The sequence below is a fragment of the Petaurus breviceps genome, unplaced genomic scaffold, assembly GCF_028583685.1.
Source record: "Petaurus breviceps papuanus isolate PSGF00001 unplaced genomic scaffold, PetGlider_PUasm1.0 90650, whole genome shotgun sequence".
NCBI classification, from domain to species: Eukaryota; Metazoa; Chordata; class Mammalia; order Diprotodontia; family Petauridae; genus Petaurus; species Petaurus breviceps.
Window position 1 is genome coordinate 7768613 of NW_027187299.1, and position 26012 is coordinate 7794624.

The window sequence follows — 26012 nt, forward strand, 5'->3', positions numbered from 1 at the left end:
AAATTCTCACAGGGATCCTGCCAAACAGATAAGAGGCCTTTTACTTTACTTTTCCCACCTTAGGAGTACCAATGTACCCCTGGGTCTGTCCTTTTGTTATTTTAGGAATGATTGAGCAATGACAGAGCCTAGAAAAGGCATTTTGCTTTCTAGGCAAAATTTGATAACTGCATCCCTTGTGTATTAATGTCCACCAGAGGCTGTAAGCCTTCGTTGTAACCCATTCAGCTTGACATCATAAAATACAGTCCTATATGCTATGGAAAATGGAATTTAGGGGCATTTGAAATGTGCATACAAATTAATGACATTTTCTTTTTTCATGTATGTGTGTATATCTATGTCTCTCTGTATATAATATGGTTTTGTATTTATTAATGACATTTTCTTTTTTCATGTATGTGTGTATATTTATGTCTCTCTGTATATAATATGGGTGTATACATACATACCGATTTACAGAAATCCTAAAAAAATTACCTCTCACTGTGCCTTCTTGTTTATTTCATTATTAGTGCCTGTTCCTAGTCCTCTCTCCATATTCAAGATCTCATAAGTTTTAAAAATAAAATTGGGTCCACTTTAAAATAGTCTTTGTTCTTTGATCTGTTGTATTTACTGAAAGTATATTTTTTAAAAGTAACTCAGTTAGTCCAGTGCAAAAGAAAACACTCCCTTCTGCCTGAATATCCCATCACAGTCAAAACAGTCTTCATTCAAGCTGATCAGCTGTCATTAAAAATGTAGGTGATATCAGTGGGTCAGCAGAGTAGTCCACAGGTGGAATGTTTACCATGGGCTAATGTCCACCACCTTGAATCCAGAGAGCCCTTCTCACCAGAGCCCAGAGAATGTTTTCTGTTAGGTAATCAACCTTTACTATATCCCCATGAAGGCCATAGGGAAGCTGAGTCACAGGAATTGAGTAATTTGCCTAGAATCAGAGAAGCATTTCAGAAAGGACTTGGTCTCATGACTCTCCTTTGCTTGAGTCATCTTTTCCCCTGGAAGTTTTTCCCTTTTTTTAGGTTCACTTATTGGGCTTGAGTCCTTGGCACATAATTTGGTTGTACCTGGAAAGCTAGGAGAGTTGAGTATTTGTTTTATTTGTTGCTAGCAGAACTCGTGAGGAATGGAAGCTACATTCCCAGCCAGCCACACAACCACTGAATACTGAGAAACTGGAAAAAGATGAGGTTTTTGCTGTCAGACACTTGCTTTAGGCTCAACACACACACACACACACACACACACACACACACAACTCAGTGTGTAAGAATGAAATCTATTCTTGTCCTCTTAGAGCATTGCTCATTAAATTCTGGGAGATAGCTTTCACTCCTACTGTGATCTTTTCAGTTAGTTTACCCACTAATATGACTTTCTTCCTTCTGCTGTGAATGGTGATGGTAAGTTTGTGGAGATGAATTCTATGTAGGGGACTCAGAGTGGACCAGCTATTTTAAAAGCATTTGCTTGCAGTGATGGATTCCCCTGTTCGAACATTCTGAGAGTGGATTCTTATACTATCTATAAGAATGTTAAGGGAAACAAAGAGGTCCTTATCCATCTGTGGGAGCCGGGGTGGGGGGGGGGGGGGGGGCTGGGGATTGGGAACACCAGTCATGATCTGTGGCTTGGCAGGCAGAGGTTCATTTTGGTAGTATATGTATGCTTGACTTAAGCTGTAGAGATGGACAGTATTTCTCCCTATAGTGCTCCACTTCATGGTTACTGAGCAGATTGAATCTGGATGAGGGAACAATTAAGAAGTATGCCATTTTTCTTATTCCAAGAAGAAATTAAAATGGGACACACAGGGCTATTAACATGCACAGGGGTAATGTTCCTAGAAAACATAACAAAAATAAAACAAGTGTTGATACATTGAACCTATGGGAAATAGGAAGTTAGGTTCCCATGATCATTCAAACTTGTAATCTTCACTAGAGAATGCTGAACATATACTTTTCTGCATACAATTCTTTATGACAAAACATTAATTCTGGTAATATGCACTTTTGCTAATACACTAACTGAAATAACCCATAAAATGCAGTACACAAAATAAAATTGGTAACATGCAAAACATTTTTCTTGCTAGTAGTTCCCTAGAATTCTGTGATCTTTTGTGCTAACATCTTAATAAAAAATATTGATTTCAAGCAATATTCACTTTTCATAACACATGAAATCTACAGTACCATAAATACTGTACACCAAATAAAATTCTTAAAACCAAAACCTTTTTTAACCTGAATCTTACCTTCCACTGTGTCAGATAGCAGTGTGAGGGTATTGTGCTGTATGCTATACTGCTGTAAACTTTTCTACATTGGTCACACTCTGAAAACCAATGGAGATGTTGATGGAATTTTAATCATTGCTGTTGGAAGTTGCCAACACTGGCAAGGTCTCTGACTCTCTGTCCTTCACAACTGGCAAATGGTGTCAGAGATCATGAAGGATTCACGAGCTTGAAATAATCCATCAGTGACATTACACTGGCATAATTGATCATTCAGTAGCACATTTCTTGTCCTTTGCTTTAGTATTAGCAATAAGAGCCTTCTTCCTCACCCCTCCCCCCCATCCCGGTCCTCTTTCAACCAACAAAATAAAAACGTTCACTTTAAAAATACCACCATTCTTGAAGATATTATTGTATCAATCTTTGGGATATTCTTCAATATACTGTAATGAGGAGGAAAAGTAAAATCTGAGGTGCTATAGAAACTCAAGTGCGTCTTGTAAGAAGGAAATATCCCATGGTTTCTAGGTTCTTGAAGTAGCTCTCAAAGCAGTAGGAAACTTCCTCTAGAAGCTTAAAATAAATCTTTAATAGCCATTTCTTTTCAAATTTTTTTTCCTCCATGGAATAACAAATGTTAGGTGAAATAGGTTCAAAAATTCCATATTCATTACCCATTTCTGAACATTTATTTTTCAATCTGCAGATTCCTCAATCACCAAGGTAGAAAATGTGTATTGTACCAAGTTTGGGGTTTCATTTTCTTTTGAGTCATAGTTTTACAGAATTTCCTATGACCTCTTTCCTGAGGATGTTTTAATCCATTGATGGTTCTTGACAAGTAGTTGGCAAATTACCCCTAATTACATGCAAAGAAATTGAAATATATCTTATTGACTAATCTATCTGCACTCACATAGAAAGTTATTGAATTTGGTATCTTGTGTTACCCTTTGTTATATTAAAAATATTACTATCATCATATCTGTTTGTGGGTGCCCTATGTCTAGAACTATACAAGAGACCCATGTGGCTTGCCTCTTCATCCTTTGAAAAGTCTTTCATGTTCATGACTTTGTTTCCATTTCTTTTAACCTAGTCCAGGGTTTCATTATCTCATAACTAGATTAAGTCAGTAGTTAACTGAGCTTCACCTTCCAGGTTTTCTTCAGTATCACAGAATTTCAGAGTTGGAAGGGACCTCAGTCCAACCCATGACTGAAAAACAATTTCCCACTACCACAGAACCCAACAAATTGACATTCAACTTTGCTTGAGTACCTGTATTGAGGGGGAATAGATCTTGTTATGATTTTTTTTTCTTACATTATGTCTAAATCTGTCGCTTTGCAACTAATTGTGTTTCCCATGGTCAAAAAGAAAAAGTCAAAGCCCTCTTGCATATAGCAGCCCTTCAGATACTGAAAGACAACTATTATACACCCCTTAAGTCTTCTCTTTGCCAGGTTAAGCATCCATCAAATAGGCCTGATATGGAAGGAATTCAAGACCCTTGATCATCTTGGTTTTCTTCCTTTGGATATTCTCAAGCTTATGAGTATCCTTCCTATGATGCAGCATCCCAGACTGAAAACAGTTTTTATTACTTCTTTGTTTTCAGTGCAGTCAAATATGGCGTTTGTTTTCTCAGTTGCCATATCACACTCTTCACTTAATATATTGAGTCTCTTGGCCCCTAGATCATTTTCAAATTGCTGTCTAAGTAGGCCTCTCCTGTCCTGATTCTTTTTCTTCTTAACCTATTTGAATTCAAACTCTACATTTAACCCTACTGAATTTCATCTTCTTAAATTTAACTCAACACAACAGTCTGTCAGGAACTTTGGGTATTGTGTCTTTGTTATCCAGTCCCTCCCAGCTGTCCCTTCCAGTTTTTTATCATCTGTAAATCTGTTAAAATATTTCATCTCTCTCTTCATCCAAGTCCCTGATAAAATGATGTGGCTAATTAAACAGTTCCAAATCCATCTAATTGTACTATCATTTAGCCCACATATCTGACTTTTCCAAAAGAGTTGCTAGGGAAATTTATCAAAGGCTTTGCAAAAATCTAGGTAAACGGTATCTATATTATTCCTCAATCTTCCAATTTAACAGTTCAAATGAGGTAATGCAAATGAAATACTTTACCAACTTTAATGTACTACATAATTACTTGATGATGATGAATATTAATTATGTCAAAAAGGGAAATAGCCTTGCATGACCCATTCTTTTTTTCTTTCATTTTTCAAAATTATTTATCAAACTGTGATATCATTCAATTGTGGAAAACCAGAACTATGTGCAAATCAAAACTTTTCCATCTTTATTCAACAAGGAAAACAGCTGATATTAAAAGATATTTACCAGTAGCTTCTTAATGGTTAACATTTTTTCATAGTTAATTTTCTGTCTTGATGACCATTTCTCAACTTTGAGTGATTTCCAGAAGCTCTTTAGAGATCACATACCATCTTTTGGTTAAATAAAAGAGTATTCACACTATTGCTACAAAACAAAGAATTAACATCTTGGGTTTCCATAGCTGGAAATCATTTCATTGGATATCATCATCATCAAAAAGATCTTCGAAATCGTTAAAGAAGTCCGAGTGGACTGCCTTTTCGTTGGCTGCCAGGTCCATCAGAAGACCGGTGCTGCCTCCAAGTCCACATAAGGCCTGGCGCCCTCAGGGAACATCTCGTCCACAGCCGGCTTCATGCTCCCGTCAGTCTGTCCTTCTGTTTCGGCCCAGCATGTCACACTAATCTAGTCCTGGCACGTTCCTCCCCGCATACAGCCGGCTGTGCACAGACTCATGACCCATTCTTAATGAAGCTGTGGTGGCGCTTTGTGGTCATTGCTTCCTTTTCTACACAGTTACCAACCATCCCTTTAATAACACATTCTAGAACTTTGCCAGAAATTGAAATCAGGTTCACCAGCTTGTAATTTGCAGACATCATTCTCTTCCCTTTTTGAGAACTGGAACATTCACCCCTTAGCACCTATATCTTAGGGTTGTTTTGAGGCTCAAATGAGATATTTGTCAAGCACTTAGCACAGTGCCTGGTACAAAGTCAGTGCTATGTAAATGCATATCCCTTTCTCCTTCTTCCAGTACCCAAATAATTCCATGTTACTGTCTAAACTATATTATGATGTGCTCACATTGGAATTCATCGATTCAGAATAACAACCACAAATTTTATAGGCATAGTCAGTCCAGGAAGGATGGAAATCTCTCAAGAATGAAATTCTACATACACACCAAGAAAAAAATTTCATTGAGAAGAAGAGACAGCTGTTTTAATCGTCCAGTAGCATCTTGTATCTCTCTCTTTTTCTCTACTCATATGGACACAGGCTCTATCTCAGGCTCTTACCACATCCTGATGAAGTCCATTACCTTTGTTTCTTTGTAAAAACCCTATAGCTTCTAATTCCTTTCTTCCTCTTCTGCCTTCTTCATCCCCCTGCTTCTAATACTTAACAATCATAGATTCAGACCTAGAAGAGAGCTTACAAGTCATCTGTTTCAAATTCTTCATTTTACAGATGAAGAAAATGAGTCTCAGAGAGGTCAGTGAGGGTCTTACTGCCTCATCTGTTATTCGTCTATTAGACGATCTGTAGTTTTGGTTGTTTTTTTTTTTTCCCCTACCAATTAAGGATTTGGGAGAAATGGAAAGAATTTCCTTGCAGCTATTGTCCCTGCTTCATAGAAGCATAGAAATTTGCTATAGCCAGCTTTGGGTTCGCTGCACAGGCTTGTGACCAGTAAAAGTGCTCACAGCCTTTGTGAGGCAACAGACTACTTGCTTTTCATTGCTTAGTTTAATTAATGCCTGATTTCACTGTTCTTTGCCCTTGCTAATCTTTTTTTTTCCTTTGTGTAGCAACTAATTCTTTTCTCCCTCTTCCTCCCTGTTTTTACTTACTTCCCACTCACTGTCATTGTTTCAGTACTCCTGAAATGATTGTTACTTAAATCCCCTTCATAAGAGAGCCTTGAGGATTGGGTGCTATGTAAACAAATAGACCATAAGAACAGAATGAAAAGGAGGCAATTATTCTGTAAAGCAAAAGGCACTGATATTACTTGATGATTAGAGCCCCTCCCTCCAATTAATTTTTCCACTAATGCCTCATTGTGGCAGAATTAGGATCTTGGTTTATGCCATGCTAATGACTTACAGGCTCCAGGAGTTCCTACCAAGCTCAAAGGTCTTTAAATGGTGATGGCCTACATATCTGTTATCCAGGGATCAGCCTAGCTACATTTGGAGAATCTCATCAATAGGCTCTCTGGAGGGTAATGATTTGTGGGCATCAGTAACACTTGGAGAACGTGTACTAAATCATGAAGAGGTTATGATGTACATTAATGGAGAGGGTAGCCATACCAACAAAACTGCATATCTTTGAAGTATTAAAAAAAGGAATCCCAGAAGTCTTAGTTCCAGATTTTCTTTTCTAACTAATAAAAAGAAAATTCATTCATGTTCTCTAAATTCATTCTGTTTACTAAAGATAATAATAATATTTTTGGAGACTTGATTTTGGCACTCAGGGGAAGTGATAAAGTATCCAAAAGTAGAGCTTTACCTAGCAAGACACATGCCGTTCCCATTGTTTAGGTCTCAGATATCATACATCCGCCTCCTCACCTTCCTTCACCTTCACCCCATCTCCCATAGTGGTGATACCTAAGGTTTCACCATCCTCCAATGTTGATACCTTTATGACCTCAAACTTTGAAATTCCTTCCTGGTAATAATCTGTAGTTCTATCCCTCTCTCTTCCTTATTTCTCCTAAACTCTTCCTCTCCTCTTTCAAAGAGAGTATCCTGGTTGAGGTTCTTTTTTGCCTGTCACCTAGACTATTGTAATAACCTCCTAATTTATCTCCCTTCTTCCAGGCTGTTCCCTTTCCAATCCATCCTTCACACAGCTGTCAAAATGATTTTCCTAAGACACAGGTCAGGCCCCATCACTTCTCTACTTAAAAACCACCTGCAGGCTCCTATTGCCTCTAAGATAAAATAGGATGACTTTCACATTATTTCCCTTCACATACTACACATTCCAGGCAAACCGGACTAACCTATCTTTTTTTTTCTTTCATTTTCTTTTTACTTTGAACTTAACAAGCACCCAGTAATAGGGGCATCTTCGTGTACATTATAGAACAGAAAGAGAGGATTATACATGAAACTAGAAATATTCTGTAGAGCATGTTTTTCTTTTCACGTATATAATAAATTCAACATGTAACTTTCAGAGCTGTCACCCTTGTCTGTGATTCCTTCTGTTCTCATTGGGGAGAAGGAATAACCCTATCCCTACCCTCCTTTCTCTCCTACTCCCACGGAGGGGGAAAAAATAAAGAAAGAAAAACAAAACCTCTGTAACAAAAATGCATAGTCAAGCAAAACAGATTCCTTCATTTGCCATGTTCAAAAATGTATGTCTTATTTTGTGCCCTGAGTCCATCATCACTCTGTCAGGAGGTGGTTGATAATACTTCATCATGGTTACCCTGAAATTATGATGGGTCGTTACATTGATCAGAGTTCTTAAGTTTTCCAGAGTTGTTTTTTTGTATATTTATATTGAAATTTCCCCCCTTCTGTCTGTAGTCTGTATATTTAGACAAACTGTCCCCCAGGCTGGATATGTGTGCTTTCTTCATCTCTGCCTCTCATCATTCTCTTCCTTCAAGGTTTAGCCCGAGGGCCACCTGTGGCACCTTCCCTATTTCCACCTATCCAATAAATCAACGAATTCATGAAAAATACTCATTTAGTACTTACAATGTACCAAGCACTGGGCTAAGCCCAGCTGCAGACAATGGCAGAGATCTCCCTGTTCTCATTCTCTAAACCACCCCCCCTCAAAAAAAACCCTACAAATTTTATTGATATCTTTTATTTTTACATCACCTAAACTTCCCCATGTCCTTCCTTTTTCTTCCTGCCAGAGACAGTCCTTATAACAAAGGATTTTGATTAAAAAGATGAAAGGGAAAAAATGAATCAGAAAAAAAATGAGCAAAACTGATCAGTACTTTGGGGGGGAAACCTAACAATATATATAATTTTCTGCACTTGTGGGAAGTACTTTCAGCAAGATCTGTTCTTGATAATCAAGCCATACTGGTGACGCTTACATTCTAATGGGGAATACAACAGACATAGAGTAGTGGTGGCCAGGAATGGAGATTTGGGTTTGGAAATTTACAAAGATGGTGAATGGAGCCATTTTGTTGTTGTTTAGTCATATCTGACTCTTCCTAACACCATTTGGGGCTTTCTTAGTGAAGATACTAGCTCATTTACAGATGAGGAAACTGAGGCAAACAGGGATAAGTGACTTGCCTAGGGTCACACAGCTAGTAAGTGTCTGAGGCTGGATTTGAACTCAGGGAGATGAGTCTTCCTGATGCCAGACCCAGTGCTCTATCCACTGTGCCACCTACCAGCCCAAATGGAGCCATAGGGGAATAGATTGTCATTCACTTTCCAGTAGCAGTGGTAGTAATGATTCCAGTAGAATTAATGATTCATTATGGTTCCAGAACAGTAGAGTGAGGGCATGAGGAAGATACATGTGCAGCAGTAAGACAGGGGACGAGAAGACAGCAGGAAATTATGATGCAGAGGGCTGCATGTAGAACACTCACTTATCAGGACCTCAGCCAGGGGCTCTGGGTCAGGAGGTCTAGAACTCCAATGGTTAAATCCCTGGGACATAATCTCTGGTGGCAGAAAGGAAAATAAGGCATGGCTATAGCAACTAGCTTAATAATAGTAATAATAATACATTTATATAGTGCTTCAAAGTTTGCAAAACACTTTACACATTGTTTTATTTGCTCATCACAGCAACCTTGTGAATTAGGTCTGAAGCTGAGTATGAAGAAAGAAGAATCCAAGTCTTCCTGATTCTAAATCCAGCACTCCATCTCCTGAACAGCCTGAACCATCTCATAGTGGGCCCACTGCGCCTAAGGCCCTCACCTATCTGGACTATCAACTATCAGGGAAGGGGAAGAATTGGTGAGGCCTGTGTAGACAGGGCCAATGCAGTGCAGGAGTTCTGGAGATTAGAGCGTTAAATCCTCCCTAGCTTAGAGTTAAACACTTCACTTCCCAGTTCTTAATGTTTTCTCCTCCCCGCCGCCAGTATTACCTTTCCCAAGCCTTCTTATCCTTCAGAAAAACAAAAGACCCTTGAAGCTAGGTATTTGTTTGGGTCTTTTGACCTTGGTTCCCCAGCTGACTCAGTGTCTTGCCCATCCTATGCACTTAAATGTTCACTGAATTAGATTAAAGTTAAGGGTTCTGAGGTCTGTGGAATTCACTTTTTGCTGACCATTTCCAAAAAGATTCAAATGAACTGTTTCTATATAGTGGATGAATGGCTTTTAGCTAGGAGAGCTAGTTTTATTACATTGACCTTTAAGACCAAAAAATCCCTAGGAGAGTAGAATGTTAGAGCCAAAAGCTATCTTAAAGACCACCTTTCCAACCACTTCATTATCAAAATGAGCAGACTGAAACGAAGGGAGATAAAGTGACCTGCCCAAGGACACAGTCCTGAAATCAAGAAGATCTGAATTCAAATCTACCCTTAGATATTTACTGTGTGACTTTGGACAAGTCATTTCACTTCTATCTGCCTCTGTTTCCTCATCTGTAAAATGGAGATAAATAAAACTAGCTAGTACCTACCTCCCAAGTATGTTTTGAGGAACAAATGAGATCATATTTGTAAAGCTCTTTGCATGGTCCCCGACACATAGTAAGTATGCCTTGGCCCTAGATTTGTCCATTTGACACTTAGGCCATTTCTCATTTATACCACATTGCGCTTTGTTCTCTGCCCCCATGCGTACAAGTTAATTAGGAAGTTACCTTTATCTGACTGACCCTGAAGGGATTTCTGTGGAATATGAAATGCAGTTATACATGAAGAGTTGGAGGAATGGAAATTAAAGACAAGAATCTGTGTCTGGAAGTATGTGCACTTAAGGAAAAAACAAAAAACACCTTGTCTGGGTTGTTGTTACATTTCCACTTTGCCATTTATTTATTCAGCAAGTAGAATAGAATAGACTTCTCAAAGTGCCAGAGGAAAGAATGTTCCATTTTGTACTGACAAAATTTCCAGGGAACAATTAAATAATGGTTTGGGGGGGTTTTTGAGTCAGAAAAGGGAAGATCCTTTTGGCATCCTTAAAGCAGATTTAAAACACTCATGTCAGCAGAGTTCTTCGGTTTTGCCTTGCTTGTGTGGGACTCTGATAAACTGGGACAGACAAAGGGTCACATTTGTTCATTGTTCACCTTGCAGTTTATGTTTCTGAAAAGTATCTTGCCATATTGCATGTTTGCTTTCCATCTTTAGAGACCTGGCTTAAAAATAAAGTAGATCTTAAGTAAGAGATAGGGTTATATTGTGGATGAAATGTCAGAGCATCCTCTGGGTTGAGTCCCACCTCTGACACATACAGCTATCTGACCCATGGTGAGTCACAAGTTGCAGGGAAGGTGTGAACCTGCCTTGGAGGAGGAAGTTTTCTCATTAGGAACTTACATCAATATTGAAATCACAGGTCTGATCCTATCCCATCTACCTTTGCTACTGGCTGAATGTATTTGTTTTTCATCCTTGGAGACCTGGTTAGATACTACCATGGATTAGAAATAAAGTAGATATTTAGTGATCCATTTATATTTTCAGCATAACCATTGTATCCAACACAATTCACTGTGATGACAATGGCAAGGATAATGGTGGAATTGAAACCTATAAATAATGCAAAAACCTCATCTGAGCTAATCGCTTATTCCCTGCTGAACTTTTTATCAAAGCTTCTAGGAAATGGTCAAATAGCTCCAGATGTTCTCTCTATATTCTGTGAAGAGCATGATTTGTGCTTAAAAGGTAGTGGGAAAAGTGAACTGAATAATAGATCATAATAGACAATTTAGAGTTGATACATACAGTGGTTGATTTCTACAAGAAGGTCTCATGCCAGAATGGTGAGCAACAAGTGATGTCTGAAATGTGTTGAGGTGGGTTGTGGGATGGCTTTGTCAGTTCTAACAGGGGTTATTATCTTTTCAACTTTCAATAGCTCTTGATTTTCTCTTGAAAAAATTTCTGGTTAAAATGTAGTCACTAAAAACCTGGCTTTGATGGGCAGATAATGTTCTTAGAATAAGAGAAGATTTTTTTTTTTATTCTAATGACAGATTATTTAAAGTATCAGGTGTAACTTTATATGTTTTTTTTCCCCTTCTTCAGATAATATACATATACAGACAGGGGCAATTTTCCCATAGTCTGTATTACATGCATACTGACCTACTACCACCTTTTCTCTGGACAAGATCTACCATTTCCTGCTTCTGTAATCAATGCCTGAAAAGCCTCCCTCCAAGCCCATGCTTCTATTAAGACTCAATTCAGTTACTGTTTCCTTCCCATGGACTTTCCTGATCTCCTTCCCTTCCATTTACTTTGTTCATGCTTTCCATTGACTTATTTATGTACTGAATTTAATAAATACATGTTCAATTAAATTGGTAGATGTTGGAACCACTAGGACCTTGTGAGTATATTGGGGGGGTGGGTTTTGAGACAGAGAGAAAGAGAGAGAAGGAAAGAGCTAAGGGAGGGAAAGGGAAGAGAGAGGAGAGGGAGGGGGAGAGAAAGTAAGAGATGGAGAGAAGGAAAGAGAGAGAAGAGAATGTGTGAGGGAGAGAGATAGAGGAGATGGAGGAAGGGGAAGGGAACGGGGAGAGAGAGAGAGAGAATAAACACAAGGATGCTTGTGATATCATTTTGTGCTCCTGTAAAGGGGTCTTTCTGGGGCTGAAGGGACTTCTCCCAGAAATCTTGGCTTTTCAGATGGATTAGAACACTTCAAAAAGGAGTGTGAAGTACAGTGAAGATAGGCCTGGGTTCCTTGCAATATGCGGATAGTGATTTTGTTTTCCAAGCTCACTCTTGTCCAGTGTTGCACCATAAGCTGCCTTGTAAGAGGTCCTGCTCTATGAGCCTTTTCTAGCTCTGTTCATTTGGAAGAGACACAGACTTCCCTGATTAATGGGACTTATTCAAATTTCTCACCAACAAGATTTTAAGCAGCTTAATTTCAGATGGGTCCTGCAGAGATTTTAAGTATCTTGGGATTTGGTTCTCTTCAGATTTAAAAGAGCTCTGGAGAATCAGCTCTTGGGCTATTAGGGTTGATCAGAAATGAGTTGATTAGGTGGAATATTATGCCATTATCACTGTTTGGAGGATTAGGGAGAGTGTGTGTCGTTAATTAAAGAAACATTACACAACAGCTACTTAGTTTTCCCCCCCTTCTAAATCACACTCTGAATCTAATGATAGTATAAAATATGACTTTGAATGAACCCACATAGAGAACTCAAAACAACTATTTTGCAAATAGCTTTGTGTATCAGGGTATGAAAAGCTAATCATTTGATGTTTTTGGTAGGCCTCATCAGTAGACTAGATGAGAAAGGAGTCTAAGGAAGGAACTAGGGAGAACACAGGAGATAATCTGACTAGCCCATGGATATTCCTCCCCCTCTACCTGTACTGTTAGTGGTGATTTTGAGGAAACCAGTATCATAAAACCAGGTCATGTCTCAAGATATCCTAAGAAAGTTAAACCATAACCTGACCCCTTTTCCAGAGTTGTCCCAAGGTGACTGATTAGGTCCAACTCTCATCTATTATAGCTTCTTATGGAATACTAAACTCCCATGGTCTGGGGTATTGGCCACTACTTTGCTCGATTTAGGCCGGCAAGAGAGTTACCCTGCAACCTGCCTCGCCTCTTAAAAGTCTCTCCAAGTCATATGTAGTTGTTTCCCAGGGGTAATCATTTGCTTTTCTTGGTATCTCCAGTGCTTAGTACAATACCTGGCACATAAAAGGCTCTTAATAAATGCTTGTTGGGTGACTGATGCTGAGCTTGGCATTCAAAACCCTTTACAACCTAAGCTGATCCTACCTTTCCGTTTTTCTTATTCCTTATTCCCAGACGTGTACTCTTTGATCCCATCATCATACTGACCTTCTGGCTGTTCCATGAACAAAACACTCCATCTCTCTGCTCTGGGCATTCTCTCTGCTCTGGGCATTCTCTCTCTCTCTCTCTCTCTCTCTCTCTCTCTCTCCCTCTCTCTCTGAATACTGACTTCTCTGATGTCCTTTAAGTCCCAGCTAAAATACTTTCTTTGACAGGAAACTTTACCCACCACTCTTAATTCTGTTGCCTTCCCTCTGTTACTTATTTCCTATGTATCCTGCAAATAGCTTGCTTTGTGTATATTTGTTCACATGCTATTTGACTGTAAGCTCCTTGAGGGCAGGAACTTTTTGCCATTTTTTTTTATATCCCCAGTGCTTAGCACAGTGTCTGGTGTATAATAGATGCTTAATAACCACCTACTGATTGATAGGCTGGCTCAATCTCTAGAGAGGGATTTCTGCAGCTCCACAGCCATGGAGTGAAGAGCAACTGCCCCCAAAGCATCCCAGGATCCCATTAGGTTGAATGTACACCTGGGCATATGTCAGGCCATGAAGGGCTTACATATAGCTTTATTTAATATTGTACAATAGGAAAACTCAGCAGTAGGGCTAGGGTTGGGGACTAGATCAGTGATTTCACTGATACAGAAAACTCCCTGGATGAGCTCTCCCTCAGCCTATACAAATTAGCCCCTTCTTTGCAACTCCTAAAGCACTACAAGGTTAAGTGACTTGCATAAGGCCATACGACCAGCATACATCAGAGGTAGGCCTTTTGGGCCCTGGTCTTCCTGGCTCCTGGGTTTCTGTGTCCACTACAGCAGTGGAATCAAATTCAAATAGCAATGGAGCTGCTGATCCATACATTGTGGGTTCCTGTTAACTTAGAAAACCCCATTAACATTATCGATGTCCTATTGTATTTTTATTTGTTTTGTTAAATATTTCCCAATTACATTTTCATCTGGATCAGGGAGCACTGGGTATATTGCTGGGACACTTCTGTTTAACATCTCTGCATGGCTATTTACAGCCAAGCAACATGTTCATTAAAAATAAACCTGCCCTGTCCCTTCCTTTAAAGTAAAACCTGTGAAAAAAATTTTTTTCAAGAAAGTTGTCTTCAAATAAATAAAAGATCCTTCCTTAGGACACCCCCATTAAAATATGAAAATACTCCCAGAAAAGACACAGCATCATGATTTGTGCATCTTGTTTTCAAAGTGGTTCCCCCCCCAACTTCCCAGCCAATCATTAATACAAGGAAAAATGGAATTAGAGAGAGAAATTGGGACAGCTTAAAGCTCATTTTTGTTTTTCTTTTTTTGTTTTAATTTCCTGACCTGATTTATTTACTGTCTGAGATTGACCCCTGCTAGTTACTTTGGTCTTGTATCTTGATTTGTTCCCATAGGGTCTGTGGGCACATGGTGACAACACTTTTAAGTGCCTTATCATTGCTGGAAACCTCAAACTGGCTCTCAGTACAAGAGACAAGTGAAGCTACAGTTTGCCCCTGCTACTGCATCATTGGTACAGACCCTGTGCCCTGGATCCCATGGCAGCCATATCATAGAACACTGTGCATTGAGAGATTTACTGCCCCCTGCATTCTTGACAGACACCTGGTCATTAATCAGTTGATTGTCTTTTCCTTCCTATCATCACAAGCCCCCTGCTAAGGGCAGTGGGCTGCTTCACAAAAGTGTGCTGAATATGATTAGATCATGAGTCCAGTGATTAGGGACAGGTGGTAGTATTAGTAGTTAATTACTACTATGTAATAGTAGTAATAATTCACATTTTTATGCATAGAACTTAAGACATTTACTCAGAGCACCCTTTTGAGGTAGGTAGCATAAGCATTCTTATTACATTTTAAATATGAGTAAACTGAAACTTACAGAACTTCCATGAAGTATCAGATCCATATGCTTCCCGGGACTTACGTATTCTGATTCTAACAGAGTATGTACTTCATGTCATGTTGCCATTATACACTCTTCCCTATGTCATTTGATCAGCCTGTGCAGCTGGACTGTAAGCTCTTTGAGGGCAGGGCTATTGCTTTCTGTTTCTTTTGTATCCTCTCCCAGTAGCAGGTAATATATTTTTCACATTGTCAGTACTTAATAAATATTGATTGTGTGGGTTTTATGCGATGTTCAGTGTACTGGGGCTGCTAAGTGACCAGTCATGGTTATTGATGAGGTGGTCTATTTGAGGCCCCACAACAATAACGTCGTGGCATATAGGATTTAAAATCATTATCAGCGTATCATATTGACTAGACACCTTCCTGCATAGGATGCCATGTTGTGGATTATACAGAATAAATTGGATAGACTTAGGCTCTAGCTCAACGAGACAGTCTCAACAGAGACAATTAAACTGAGAAGCCCAGTTCTCTTCACACCTAGCAGTTGCCTGGAAATATGATAGCCTCTGGGGAAAGGGAGAGAGGAGATAGTAGAAAAGAGAAAACCTTTTTCTCTTAGACAAGGATTCTTAACCAAGGGTCCATAGAATGTCCCTAAGGGGTCTGTGAATATAGTGGGGCCCACTAATTTGTCCTTTTAATATTTTGATAATTTTATTTCAACATAATTGATTTACTTTGTAACCCTATCTGTATTTTATCCATTTAAAGACATCATTCTCAAATGGTATCCAGACTGCCCACAGAGTCCAGGACATGAAAAAGGTTAAGAATCACTGTCTTAGATCATCTCTCGGGTCATTCTTTTAAGCTGGTGTTTATGCCTCCTTTCACTGAAGAGTTAAATTTTCCTTCTTCCATCGTAGTGATGAAAGTTGAGAGGTGAGTTACTTGGTTGGTGGTGCCATGGTGGCAGCAATAATGTGACTGGATAGAATCACCTCCAGCAAGCCTGGACTGTGCCCACTTTGACTGAAGCAAGTTTGTGTCTGAAACACTTTGTTCTTCTCCTCCAGTAATGAGCTCTCCTTATGTTTTTATTATTTCCTTCTCTCTTTCTTGTGTTCTCTTTCCCTGTCTCCACCCAAAACACACATGTGCATGTGCGTGTACGCACACACACACATACACACGCACGCACACACATATACACATCATACAACAGATCAAGGCTAATTCAGATACAGAGCCATCTCTCAATTATCATTGGTAATTGGGAAGAAGGCAGAGATCAGGTAATGGAAATCCACAGATCTCATTTTAGTCATTTGCTGTCGGCCTTTACTCCAAGCCATTTACCATCACTACCAACAAGCAGTGAAATTGAATAATTAAGAATTTCTCCTTCTTTCATTTCTTTTCTATCCTTAGATGGAAGTACACTTGAGCAGTGAAATATAACCAGAGAGCTAAGGAGAACCAAAGGGCATGAGCTGGATAAAGCAGCCAGCTAATCTGTCCCCAAATCAAAGAAGTGACTGACAGACAAAATTATTGGGGGAGGGAGGCGTGGGGAGCAGGGGAAGGAAGAAGGGAAAGGGACCAAAAGAGATAGAATAGATTTGATTAGCATTCATTCATGTCATGTTTTAGGCTCTGTGATGTGCATGGATTTTGGAAGGACAGTTTGAGCATCTTGCTTGTTGGGAAAGTTTGTCGAGGAGATAAGATTTCTAGAAGGTCTTTGAGGAATTATTAGTAAGGTGTTTAGGAGATCATTGATAAATCTTAACCTCTACTTCTTTACTACCCAGTTACTCCTGAACCCCTTGAAATCTGTCTCTTGCCTCGACTGCTACTGACACAGCTCTCTCTTAAGGTCATTAATAATATCTTTATTGCTGAATTCAGTAGCCCCCTTTTTGTCTTCCCCTTGACTTCTTTACTGCATTTGACATTGTGGACCTCTCAAAGCCCTATTTTATGCCATCATTAGAATCAGAGTGTGATTTGTAAGGGGGAAAACTAAGTGACTGTTGTTGTGTGGACCAGCATTGTGGACTAGCTCTATAGATCAACTCCTTCCTTTGTTTCTATGACACTGAATTCTCCTGGTTCTTTCTTTGACTGACCCTTCTCTGTTTGATCTGTCAGTTCCTCTTTCTCCTTTCATTTTTTAAACGTAAGTTGCTTTCAAATTTCTGTTAGCTATCTTCTCTTTGCTATCTCCCTTGAATATCTCTTGTATAAATTATTCACTCAATAGGCATTTATTAAGCATTTACTATTTGCCAGACACCATGCTAGGTGCTAGGAATACAAAAACCAACGAGAAATAGCCTCAGCACTCAAAGAACTTCCATTCTAACAGGAGAGACAGTTTATACCTATAAAAATGTAGAATGAAGATAATAACCTTGGGGGAGAAGGCACTAGTAGAGGGTGAGAACTAAGAAAGGCCTCCTGCAGAAAGTGGTTCGGGGCTGAGTCCTCTACTCCCATGACATCATTTGCCATTTCCATGCAAACATCTCCCAAATCTTTATCTGCCCCTGCCTCTCTCATTCTGTTTGGATATCTTGGCAGCATTTCAGGATAAGCAAACCAAAGCTAGACTTGTTTTCTTTTCCCCAAAACCCTCCTACACACTAACTCCTCTATTTCTCTTGATAGCACTGTCATCATCCCAGTCTCCTATTATCAGTCACCCTTGATTCTTCCTTTCCCCATCACTCAATGTATCGAATCTCTTGCCAAATCCTGTTGAGTACACCTCAATAACATCTCTTGAAATCTACCCATTTCCATTTTCATTGCAGCCACCCCAGTGTAGACCTCCCTTCCTTTTCACTTAGACCAGGGGTTCTTTGTAACAGATTTCTTTGGAAGTGTGGTGAAGCCTATGGACCTCTTCTCACAGTAGTGGTGGGGTTTTTTAAATGCATAAAATAAAATATGTGGAATTACACAGGAATCCAGTTATATTGAAATATTGTTATAAAAATATGAAAAAAAAACCAAGTTAATGAACCACAGGTTAAGAATCCTTAACCGTTGTAATAACCTTCTACCTGGCATTCCTGTTTCTTACTCATTGCATCCTTCACGTTGCTATTTATATAATCATTTTTAACGCACTATTCTGATCATATTCAATTCAAATAAAAACATATTAAATGCCTGCTGTACACCGGATACTGTGCTGATATAGAATCGTGTCATTTTATCCTCTCTAACGTCTTAAGTGACTTGCCATTGACTATCAAATAAAGGATGTACTCCTGATCCTGGCGTTCAGAAGCCTTCATAATCTGGGTCTAGACTACATTTCCAGACATCTCATGTTACAACTCTTCACACATTCTACATTCCAGCCTAAACTGCCTTCTCTGCTGTATCCTTGAGACAGTTTCCCTGATGTCTGAAACACTCGACCCAGTTCATCTCCATTTGTTGAAATGCTTACTCTTCTCTCAAGGACTAACTCGGGTGGTCCCTTTTCCATGAAACCTTCCACACCCTAGGTCCTAATGAAAATCATAATTCCCTCTTTAAAGTTCTCCTAACACTTTCTTTTTTTCCTGGTTATTTATGTGGATGTCTCTTCTCTACTCCCCTACCTCCACCCTGCATCACTTAAAAATTCGTTGAAAGCAGACTCTGTATCCCTAGTTCTTAGTCCAATGTCTTATCTATAGTAAGCACCTAAGGAATGTTTATTAAATTGTATTGAATTTCTCAAATGTGAATTTACCCAAATTCCATAATTATAAATTCTCTTTTCATATAATTTATTTATGAGAATGATCTAGACATTGACGTGTTAAAAATAAACGTGGTAACTAGGTACTGGTTTGACCAGGACTCTGAGTACTTTACCCTTTTGATCACAGTTAGAATGGAGAATATTAGGAATCTGCAACAGAGCTTAAGCATTGTAGGAAAGGGAGGATTCCCTCCTTAGGGTAGACCTCTAGTCTACCAATCCTACACTTTACAAGTGTTCCTGTTCCCTCACCTAGACTCAGGCCACCATCCCAAGATCTCCATAAGGCCTTGTATCCCATATCTGATGTCTCTTTCCATGTCTGCCTTTTCTTCCCTGTCTTCTAAACTGCATTTTCCCTGGGCCCCAGAATTCTTAGGTACGACTCTGTTAAATATCACTCAGATATCATTGACAAGCAGTCCCTAAACACTGAATTAGGCCAATCATTCTTCTTCCTTTGGCATCAGAAAGCAGAACTGATTATAGGCTTTTGCTCTTGCTGACTTCTAATAACCAACAGTTACCATTAGAGAAGGCTCAGGTATAAAACTGGATATGAGATAGACTCTGGCTTCTGTCAAATTACCAGGATTCATTGTTGCCCCTCCTATTAGACATTCTTTTCCTAGCTACAGAATGATGAAGACTGGTTGTCAGGGATACCTCTGTTTAACTGATAAATGTGCTCATTCTTCAGCCTCTTTTTATCATCATAAAGAAGTTTTCCGGAGCCAATGGCATTATTCAGCCAATGGCTGAATATTAAAGCTTACTGCGTGTGTGCATGTGCATGTGTGTGTATGTGTGTGTATGCCCTATTAGCCAAAATGATTTTTAAAAATTAATGTCTAGTTAACTTAATTGTTATGACATGAATGGCCTTCTTCCCCATCCTTTTCTCTCTCCCATTTAAATGAAATGACTGTTATAATTTACATCTGACAGTACCTAGCAAAACTGAGTTCACAATTGCATACCCAAGTAGCAAATATCCAAGAGGGGATAAATATGTGTGTGCCCTTGTGTGCATGGATACATGTGATTTAATACTTTGGTGGAAGCATAGTACAATGGAAGGAGTTCTGGATTGGGAGACAGAGAGGGGTTCAAATCTTGTCCTTGCAAACCACTGTGTGATCCTGGGAAAATAATTTCATCTCTCTGGATCCCAGTTCATCCCTTGTAAAATGAGGACAAGATGAACCGTAAGGTACCTTCCAGCTCTAAATCTGTGATGCTTTGGATGCATGATTTCATCAAAATAAGTGCTTCCTACACTGTTGCAAATAGCCACTCATCTATGTCTCTTGTCCATGGGGAAGTCTTTCCACAAATTCTCCCCTAAAGGACCTATCCAGCATATTTAAGAGTCTTTCTGCTGGGTATTGTAATATTTTATGAATAGCAGAAGCAGACTTGGGCTGTCCATCTGTGATAGAGGGAGAGGAAGCAGAGAGAGAATGAGAATGCGGGTGTACACACACACTCACACTGAAAGAATGTGAAGTGGTAATACAAGCGCCATGTCTTCTGAACAATACTGTGAGAGTTCGTGCCTCCTGACTTTCAGTTACTCATTGAAGCTGTGATCCCTGCAGGGAGAGAATGAGAATGAAAGAATATGAGGTTGATTGGGTCAACTTTGTATGCTCTTGGCATGAGAAATACTCCTCTCTTTGTTTTAATTCCAATGCAGATGTCTGAGCCCACATTTTGTAAATCATTCCGTTTCTGGCCCACTCATACCACTTCCCACTGTGCTAAGTGGGGCCTAATTGCGCCAGATATTCCAGCCCCCTCGTAATATGAAGTTCTCATCCTATTAATATCATAGATTGACTCCTTTTAGACGACTTTTCTTTTGTTAATTGGTTTACAGTTGAACCTTGCAGATTTTTGCTTACTTAATCTACCAGGATAGTGATTCTCACCAAGAAAGCTACCCTGTACGTTTGCTTTCCAGGAAAGATTTAGTGGCCAGAAGCTATAACATGGTATAGTATTCAACCCAGATTCCTTTTTTTTTTCTTTTTTTAACCAGGAGTGACCGGTGGTACATTATACTGCCTTCTCAAGATTAATTAAAACCAAGCTACCCACACAACTAAATAAACAGAGAAAGCCCATTCCATGATCCTAGCCTTATTGCTTTTTAATTGTGCCGCTTCTCTTGCTAATTTACAAAATTCGCTCATCAGAAGGAGATCTCCCGGTCATTAGTGCACATTAGCAGGGGTGTGCTATACATTTTCCTTTACGGTGCACCCATGCATAGAAATTTGCTGGATATTGTCCAAGCACCTGTTTAGAATGACCGCTTTTATTCTTTGTTGATTAAATATTTCTTGGTCCTGTCTGATTTCAAAAGATAATTCTTATCCCTTTTGCCATCCTTTTGTCCCCCACCAACTCTCATTTATTTAAATCATAGATATTGTAATATCTTCAAGTTACGGGCCAGACATTTGGGGTTGGAATGGGAAGGTAGTGAACTGTGTATGATTAAAAACTGGAGAAGAGGACCCTTTGTAAATTTTCAGTCCCGTGGGAGATTTTTTTTTTCTTCCTCAGTACTTTGAGTTGCTACAAACTCCTTGTAAATGCTGGCAGAAGTAGTCACCCTGAATGATGGCAAACTATAAGAAACGGGGGTAACTGTTGGCAACCTTCAACAGGCTGCTCCCCTCTTCTTAGATTAATCAGTGGTTTTCAGATGACTCTGCTGGAAAATTAATTCCCTAGGGTAAAAGATTCCTGGGATCATTTACCTCATCCGCTTATGTGGGATTCATCTCAGCACTCCTCTTTCTGTGTTGGGAGTGGAGAGTGGCAGCATTGCCACTATTGATGCTGCTTAATGCTCTCCAAATGCAGCCTGCACGTTTCTTTCCTACTAAAAGACTTATCATTAAAAGCAATTCCCTCCCTCCACTTCTCCATCCTTTTTTCCTTAGACTGACTGGGACCCTGACCCAGACATTATCAGATGTTTTCTTTGCACCTAAGAAACTCATTAAGCACCATCCATGGTCTATAAAACCTACTTAGGACAATTGACTGAGGTGATTCAAGAAGGAGATTGTACTTGAGGCTATGGAGACTATTCACTCTTTCCTTACTGTGTGGCATCTTCTGTTGATGAATTTCAAGTACTCCAACAAATCTCTGATTTCATCAGAATAGGTACTCTTTTTTTTTTTTTAATGCAAATCACACGCCTTCCATGCCTTAGTAGATTGTATTTATGGGGTTTTGAGACTGACAGAAATTAATCACCTTGTAGCTAACTTTCTGATGACGGCCCATTTGTGAATTTAGGTGAGTTGGTACTTGGGCAACAGAAATGCAGCTCATTGTCAGTACTTGAAGCCTTGCTAATTGGGAGGACATGCTTATATTATTCTGGCATAGACTTTGACAACTCAGGTTTACATCCATGCCACAATGTGACTTCAGTGCATGTCTGCAAAGAAAGCTAAACTTGGGATTTTTTTTTTAATTAACTAAAAATGCACCAACAATGCATTGTCCCTCCAAGCCATTACACACAAAGCCCAAATTCTCCTACTCTATTATTAGCCAATGGATGAAGATATTAATGATAAAATAAATATTTCCATGTTTGTTGAGACCTAAGTTATCTGGCCCCAGCAGAGTTATGTGCCCTCATCTGGTAGGCTAGGCTTGTTCCTTAGGCTAACTTCTGTATGGAGATTTAAGTCGAAAGTAACTCCATTGCTTCTAGCAATATTGATTAGAATGTCAAATTTCTATTCATCATTCACCTTCACTTTTTTTTCCCTAGGTTTAGTCTTTATGCCTAGCAATCTGGTCATGTCCTGATGAGAGTAAAAGGAAATCTATGCCTTAGATGGCCAGAATGGAAATTGTGATCTGTGTTGTGTCGGGTATCTTCTTCTAGAGCCAAATACTATATATGATAGTTCTAATGCAGAAATGCCTCAAGACAGAAAGAAGTCCCGCTTTATCAACCAACATTTGTTTTCCTCTTCTACCTCAGAAAAGTTTTATAAAGAAATTTTATAAATGTGAACTCTAATAGTCATTCTTCTTAGCTGGATGAGCATTTTCCTACCTTTATGAGATTATTAATATCTTATGGTGTGCTGATGACTGGTGCCTCTCTTTATTTTCAGGTGTCAACGAAAGCAGTGGCGTGTAGACTTACCTGCCACCAGTGTGGTAATCACTTTCCACAATGAAGCCAGGTCAGCCTTGCTGAGAACCGTAGTCAGGTGAGGCAGTCCAATCCATTGTCCTACATGATGCTTTCAGAAGGAATTGTTTGACTGATAGTTGTTGATTGGGATTGGGGATGGAAGAATCAGTTTAGAACCAATAAACTACATACCTATAGAAGACCATGTAATATTTTTTCTTCCCTCTTCAGTGTGCTTAAGAAAAGTCCCCCCCATCTTATAAAAGAAATCATATTGGTTGATGACTACAGTAATGATCGTAAGTACTATGCCTTAATTTTTTTTTTCCCCTTGCTGTTAAAATGAATAGTAAAATAGTCAAAAGGGAGGGCAGTGGGTTGGAGATATGACTGACTCTTGACTATTCAACATCCATAGATAATGAAAAGCTGATTATACTCACAATAAAACACATCTTTATAAAGCTCAATTTCAGAATCTCCTGGATTTTTTTTTTCTTTTTTAGCTGAGGATGGTGCTCTCTTGGGGAAGATTGAGAAAGTGCGGGTTCTTAGAAATGATCGGCGAGAAGGTATATTGTTTATTATTAACTTACTTTTCTACAGAGGCTGATCTCATTCACGGAGCTTTGTTTTGTCAACAAAGTGTAATTGTGTCTGTATTTTTAGTTATTATTGAACTCAATGTATTTTAGCTTAAGAAAAAAAATGACCACATCTTGATTTTCTGTGTCTGGTCTGTGTATGTATATGACACCCAAAACTGTTTTCAAATCATGTAAGTACATGAAAAGCTTAATCCATTGCATATTAAAACCTCACTCTTAATTATGACAACAATTCTATTTGCATTTCCCCTTTTCTCTTTCAGAAAATTGTCCCTTTATCATGCAGGAAGCCTTGATTAGTCAGCAGTCCCTCAGGTATTAAATGTAGATGAAAACCCACAAGATTTAGAAATGGCGAGTCTAATAACTTCTTGCTTCGAGCATCTGATTTTTATTTATAAATGGAGTTTGAGTTTGACCACTAGGTGAAAGTGATCCATCTGAAGAATAGAAAGCATATTCCTATTTGTTTGTTTTTTCAGTGTTACAAACTCTTGCCTTATGAGCTGCTGTCAGTCTTTCCTGTTCAATAGTTGAGATCATTGAACATTTTTTATTGACATCCATAAGTAAGATTTTTCCAAAGGCAGGAGTAAGACATGGAAACTTCCAGAGAAGAAACTTAAAATACTGTGCAATTAACATCCAGTCAGCTGCTCATTTCTCAGAGTTGCTTGGGAGTTTAATGATTAAATACCTTGTTCATTCACAGTTTGGAGAAATTTTTTAGCTATCAAGTTGTCTATGGAAGACTTTTCTATACAAAGATGACAGAGCTAAGATTTTTTTTTTTCATTTGGCATACATTCTGTCTTCTGTTACCCACTGAGGCAATAGTGTCCATTTGCAAGATAACCAGTTGAGATTAGAGTTCAAAGTTATGGCCAGGGAAGAAATTTTTCCCCCCATCATGTGATACTGAACTAGTCCATAAATGGATCGAACCTGTTACATGGGCTTCATTAATTCTATATCCTAATCAATCCTCTTGGTGTGAAAGGTACACATTATGCTTAATGCCTCAAATGTGGCCCCTCCTCTTTGAAACAGATCACCTTCCAAAGTCTCAAACAAATCAGAATTATATGACTGGATGCTCCATTTTCATGTTCAAACGACCTAGACAAAAGATACCTTACTTTACAATTTTTTATTATCTACTAAAGCTGAGACATATTTTTCTATCTTACTACTGCCCACTGCAAGGGAGTAAAGTAATAACAACTGTTATTTTTAAGCACTGATAATTTAATATTAGTAACAAAATTAATAGCCACTCTTTTCAGTGACTACTGTTGGGGTAAAATATTTAGAAATTAAAAGATTGCTTTTAAGGTAGCAATTCTTAACATTTTTAGTGTCTTAGACCCCTGTGACATTCTGGTAGAACTTATAGACTTCTCGGAATAACGTTTTAGCATGACTAAATTAAACTACATAGAATTACAAAGAAAATCAATTATATTGAAATACAGTTGCCATATTATTTAAAAAACAAATCCATGGATGCCAGATTAAGAACCCCCCAGTTTTAATGTGTAAATTTGTTCACAGTTTGGAGAGTTGGCATAATTCAAATTGGGAGGGCCCCTGTCAACAGGAAGAGAATCACATTCTGGTCAAGACCTGTAAAATACATATAAAATAGTCAGTATTTTCTTGTGTGACCAGGTAATTTAGTGGGTTTGACTTTGGTGTTATTGAGACCGAGCTCATGAACTTGACCGTCAGGTAGAACCAACCACCTTCCTTTTGTTTCATGACCAGAGACTATATCACTTAGGAAAGTGGGCCTTGTTCACAAGATAGGTCAACTAAGCATCAGAGAAAATGCATCTTCCCCTCCTGGGGGGATGGGAAACACTTAAAATATGTCCTGCCCTTTCTGATAGTGAATCAGTAGCACTATTTTTATATACAAAGGACAGTCTGCACAGTAGAAATCCATTATGACTGTGGGGTCAGGGAACAAGTATAGTTGTTCTGAAGGAAATGATTATAATAGTAAGAAGAGAAGTGCTCTATAACAATGGTGTCAAATGCAGATAGAAACTGGAGGCATGAATCCATACATAAGGATCCCTGAGGACTGCGTATTGACTTAGTTTTAAAGTATAATCTAGTGTTATCTATGTTCTATTGTATTTTTATTTATTTTGGCAAATATTTTCCAATTACATTTTAATTGGGTTCCTGCCTTACTCCGCAGCATTGTGGGCTGTGTGCATTGGGCCATGTATCTGACACTTCTGTTC

General features: G+C 38.8%; 1 protein-coding gene across 1 annotated transcript in view; it reads left to right on the top strand.

The window, feature by feature from the left end:
* Positions 1–26012, top strand: part of GALNT2 (polypeptide N-acetylgalactosaminyltransferase 2) — a 257214-nt gene that overhangs the window by 182553 nt on the left and 48649 nt on the right. The window contains exons 4-6 of the mRNA XM_069064891.1: positions 23127–23225; positions 23381–23448; positions 23656–23721. Of these exons, the coding sequence (XP_068920992.1) occupies positions 23127–23225; positions 23381–23448; positions 23656–23721 (233 nt within the window). The remainder of the gene's footprint in view (positions 1–23126; positions 23226–23380; positions 23449–23655; positions 23722–26012) is intronic.